Source organism: Agrilus planipennis, unplaced genomic scaffold (assembly GCF_000699045.2).
Source record: "Agrilus planipennis isolate EAB-ADULT unplaced genomic scaffold, Apla_2.0 scaffold263, whole genome shotgun sequence".
Lineage (NCBI taxonomy): Eukaryota > Metazoa > Arthropoda > Insecta > Coleoptera > Buprestidae > Agrilus > Agrilus planipennis.
This window is the reverse complement of record NW_020442449.1, coordinates 162,529-167,616: the sequence shown is the minus strand read 5'-3', so window position 1 is coordinate 167,616 and position 5,088 is coordinate 162,529. Positions and strand designations below refer to the sequence as shown.

The 5,088-nt window shown below is 32.9% G+C and overlaps 1 protein-coding gene across 2 annotated transcripts; it reads left to right on the top strand.

The window, feature by feature from the left end:
* The first annotated feature begins 207 nt into the window (after window positions 1-207).
* LOC108740025 (diacylglycerol kinase epsilon) lies at window positions 208-3,023 on the top strand. 2 transcript variants are annotated; one of them, XM_025980494.1, is made up of 10 exons: window positions 208-664; window positions 799-967; window positions 1,031-1,161; window positions 1,215-1,362; window positions 1,414-1,631; window positions 1,696-1,841; window positions 1,899-2,076; window positions 2,138-2,303; window positions 2,435-2,574; window positions 2,643-3,023. In XM_025980494.1, exons 1-10 carry the CDS (start codon window positions 422-424, stop codon window positions 2,757-2,759), a joined length of 1,656 nt encoding a protein of 551 aa, XP_025836279.1. In that variant the 5' UTR covers window positions 208-421; the 3' UTR covers window positions 2,760-3,023. The 2 variants fall into 2 exon arrangements, with proteins under 2 accessions (XP_025836279.1, XP_025836280.1); XM_025980495.1 differs by having other exon boundaries at window positions 2,629-2,763.
* Window positions 3,024-5,088: the final 2,065 nt, after the last annotated feature.

Here is a 5,088-nt window from a genome sequence, read left to right as displayed (position 1 = left end):
TACAACTTTTTTATTCATATTTTTTTTTAATAACCATAAAATTTGATATTGTTGATATTTTCTCGTATAATAAAAAAAGATTTAAAAAGGCCCCAAATACGTATTTGACATACGTAGCACCATCTATATAGTCTTTGTCACATTAACAGTCAAGCTACTGCCACAAAACTTTTATCACCCTGTATAACATTGACGTAATTTGACATTTCAAGGTTTCAAAATCATTATTTTGACAGTAATTAACAACAAAAACGTGTTTTTAACAAGTAAAGTAGATATAATTATTCTACATTTATTTAATATTGTTTCCTGTGATAACCGTTTAAAAATAGAACCATGTCTCGTTAACAAAACATGTGCAAAATGACAAGAACTTATCGAAATAATTGCAAGGAAGCGGTTAAAGTTGTAGCTCGAATTAATGGCTATTTTCAGTAAACTTATAAAAGACAAACCAAATGCTGGAGGATATCCTACGTACATTATGATCAGCCTAGGACCTTCAATATTTCCATCTTATGGTGTGTTCATTCCAATTGTGTCGACAATCCTTTTGTGTGTTGCTAGTTATTATGTTTTCAAATGGTTAAGTACTGATTCTGTAATTCCAATCAGGGATGTTACAAAAAAGCATAACTGGAAAACTATACAAATTTCTTCTAAGGTAAGACAACTCAATATCAAAAGTATTTGCTTTATGTGTTATAATAATTCATGGTAGAAGTGTAAATAATTAGAAACTTACTGCTACTTGTGCTGTGTATTAATGTTGAAAAATGGTAAAGTGTTTTTAACTAGCCCTGGTACTGCTCTGTTTGTGAGGCACTTCTTCTTAACGGTATTGGGGTTTATTGTGACTGCTGTGGTATTTTTTCTGATCCGGATTGTGTCAAAACAGCAAATAAAGAGCTAAAATGTAAAGTGGTTACAAGTAAGAGTGAAGAGCATTTCCATCATTGGATAAAAGGTCTATTAACGTCTGATATTAGTTTGTTAAAGTTTTATACAGTGTTATTTCTGTTTTTTCCAGGTAACTTATCTCTTGGTGCAATGTGTGTAGTATGCAAAGAAGAGTGTTCTGTAGAACCAGGTTTAGTAGACTACCAATGCTGCTGGTGTCACAGAACAGTTCATACAGAATGTTTAGAAAAAATAAATAAGGTATAAAAATACCCAATTGTTCATTCAAATGCTTCAGTTATTGTTAATTACAGGAATGTGATTTTGGTCCTTTTCGTAATATGATAGTGCCCCCCTGGTGTGTCCAAGTAGCAAGATTAAAGAGCAGCATCCATCGTCATTTGCTGCTTAGAGGAGTCAAAAATCCTGGATGGAAAGACTGGTGTCCATTAATCGTTGCTGGTATATACCGCTATTACAATTATTATACATAAATAAGTCTTCCTTTTCAAGGAAATAGGAAATCAGGCAACAATGACGGAGCAACAGTGCTGTCGGAATTCAGAAGATATTTGAATCCTGCACAGGTGCTTGACTTGGCTGATAGACCCCCAGCTGCAGCACTTCAATGGTGTGTACTTACATCACCCAAGCGTTTGAAGCTTCTGGGAGCTGGAGGAGATGGCACAGTAGCCTGGATACTTACCACAGCGTTCAGAATGGACTTGGATGTATGCAATTCTATCATTATGATCCTTATTGCCGTGTTGCCCTTATTTAATATGTTTTTTCTAGCCTGAACCTCCTATTGCAATATTACCACTTGGAACAGGTAATGATTTGTCAAGGGTGTTGGGATGGGGCAGGGAAAATCCCTCTGAAGTAAACGTACCGGATTTGCTTAAAAAAATTGACAGGGCTGAAGTTATTGACATTGATAGGTATTTATATACAGGCAGTGCAGCAAAAAGAGTATTAAAAATTATATTTTTCTAAAGGTGGCGAATCGATGTAACTCCTTATCGTAATCTCAGTAATTTAGGTATAAGGATTCCCTCGAAAACTCTGTACATGTACAACTATTTTAGTATTGGGGTGGATGCCCAGGTGGCCCTGGACTTTCACAAAACACGCGACAGCAAATTTTACATCTTTGGCAGTCGTATATTCAACAAGGTTCATTTTACATATAAACCAAGTTAATATTTCATATGTTTAATTTCTGTTTGCCTTTTAGTTGCTGTATCTCTGTTTTGGAACACAACAGGTGGTAACAGCTGACTGTAAGAATATAGAAAAACGTTTAGATCTCTATTTAGATGGGAAATACATTGATCTTCCGGAATTAGAGTCTATAGTAATACTCAACATACCCTCGTGGGGTGCAGGAGTTGACTTGTGGGGTAATTATTCGATAATTAATTTGTGCCAGGCTTTTGTTTAAAAATTATGCAAGCGTATCTAAGATCTGACTAAATAAAAATGTTACAGACATTTTACATTATCTATGCGTTCTTTTTTCTTGTTGACATAGGTTTATGTGAGTCAGAAAACCCTCAGTCGTATAACGATGGTATTTTGGAAGTTGTTGGTATTTATTCGTCATTCCATATCGCCCAGTTACAAGTTGGATTGTCTACACCTCACGTGTTGGGGCAGGCAAGGACTGTAGAGGTAAACAATGCTATATCTGTTATACTTTTATAACTAGCAACTTTTCGTGAAAAGAACTGTTATACTAGGTTAATATTAAGAAAACCTGCCCAGCTCAGATAGATGGCGAGCCTTGGGAACAACATCCGGCACATTTAAAAGTAGCCCTGGTAAACAAGGCTTCCGTCTTATTAAATCAAGAATAATGTTGAAAAGAACAACAAACCTAAGTCTCCATAATTTATTTAACGTTGGGTCTATTTTTTCGTTGTTACATTTGAAGTATTATCTATCTTTATCGACATAATCTCTTATTAATTAATGTAATTATAAACAGTAAGATGATGTGTTGATTTTCGAAAGCATTTATCTATGTATATTTTAAAAATGTTGACTTACATAGATTTAAATATGTGTTTCTTTATTAATTGTTAATTATTTATTAATATTACGGACGTTACACCCAAAAATCGTTTTTATTTTAATATCCAAACACATCTTTATGGCAGAAAAATGAAAATGCGTATTACAACATTACAAGTACATTTATTATTACTTTTTTTAAAATGAACACTTAACAATGAAGTTCCAATAACAAATTATTTTGATGGAAACATTGAAACAACAACAGATTACAAATTTAACGATAAAATAATCTCTTCATATTTTTACTACACCATTATTTCTACTCCCACATTAAAGATACTACGAAAACACCCATTCTACACATTAAAGATATATGTATACATATACGGCAACTTTGAACAAACTACAACATAAAATAGTACATGAATATAGTTTGAAAATAGGGACTAGAATAACAGAATGGGAATTGGCACAAATTGTATAAAAGACTAAGCTTTAAAATCAATTCTGAGTACTACTATATCGCTGAAGAGGGCTCAAAGTACAACCACAGCTAAATATTGAGCCCTTTTCAGAAAGCATTAGCCTTTTCATAATGCAATTGAATTAAAAAATAAAATATATCAAAAATACATTATAATTTNTATAGATTTATTTTATTTTGTTGACGTTTCGGCTCCTTTTTCTTCGGCCTTCATCAGAACTTGTGATGAGAACTGTTACATTTTTTTAGCAAAATTAGAAGTGAAGTTGTACATGATGTAAAAATTAATATTACAATGTCTGACGCAGGCCAAATACAGTTAAAACTATATATAAAGCGTTACTAATTAATTCTAATTAATAACGTTGTAGTCTCTTAGGAACACTGTGATATGTGGTGTTGATAACACATTTGTGTTACTATATTACCGTTGCTTCTTTGAATTAAAGTATTTTAAACCAGCATAGGATGATTGTTCTTGTAAGGCTTTACATTTTTATACAACTTGAAGTACTTTTGTCGCTTGGGATAAATAATTAACTTAACTCTAGTATATATAATTGTTGTTGATTAATGTATAAAGTTTTATGTGTAATAAATGTATGATTTTATCAAACAAAGTTCAATTTTGAATATTTCTCGAAGAACTCGAATTTTCAATTCACATAGAATGCTAAAGCCTTTAATTTGATATGTCCTACATATTTTATCAACAAATAATAATAAAAGTAGCCATGGATAAATAATAATGAATTATTATATCAATGAATAAGTAACTGTCTTGTTTTGTCAAAATTTAACTTTTGGGAAAAGTTAACAAAAAATTTTTCGTGTAAATAAAACCAAGTACCATAACTAATGAACAAAATAGTAAAAAAAATACTGAATTCTTCAAGTAAACACTTAATGTCCCAAAGAGCGGGTAAGAAAAGTAATAACAGTCCAGTTTAATGATTTGCAACGGCTTATTTTAAATAAACATAAAAAAGCATCTAGATCGAGCGATTGTGAATTTGGAAAAAAAATCGTGGAGGCGATTTGCTTCAAATGTGCCCAAATAGAAAAGAATAAATGCTGCAGTCTCCCTTTAAAAGTTCCTGAAGTACCCCCGCCACACACAGCAAATGCAACGAAAAGTATATGTCAGAAAAAAGCAGAGCAGTGCCAATCATGCAAGCCCACCAGTCAGATGCGGGGGAGTCCTCCCCCAATCAAGGGATGTCCAGTTGCTTTACGTCAGGTCTATTAATTAATTTAAACGATAGTCATTTTCACAGATATAAAAGTTTCGAAAACAATTTTAAATAGGTATTCCAAAAAAAATATTGGAAAATATTTTTATTTTTCATTAGTAAATAAAAGGGTTGGTGTGTGATGGAGGAATACCAAGGTCGAATTTAGCATCTTATATTTATAGAGCTACCTTAAAACTTTTTATGAACATGTACGAAGGTGGATTGATAAGTTTCCGGCCTAACCAAGAGATGACGCCACTAGGCCTACCTTGAGGTGACATTCTATAGTACCATCCTTGGATAGCTTGTAGCTATAGTTTCAGCCCGATCTCCTTGCTAGTGTAGGTTTGACAGCACGCTGAACAAGACGCCTCTGTGGTTTTCGTAAAAATGGAAAAGCAGGAAAATCGTGCTGTCATCAAATACTTTTATTTGAAGGGGTTAACGCCG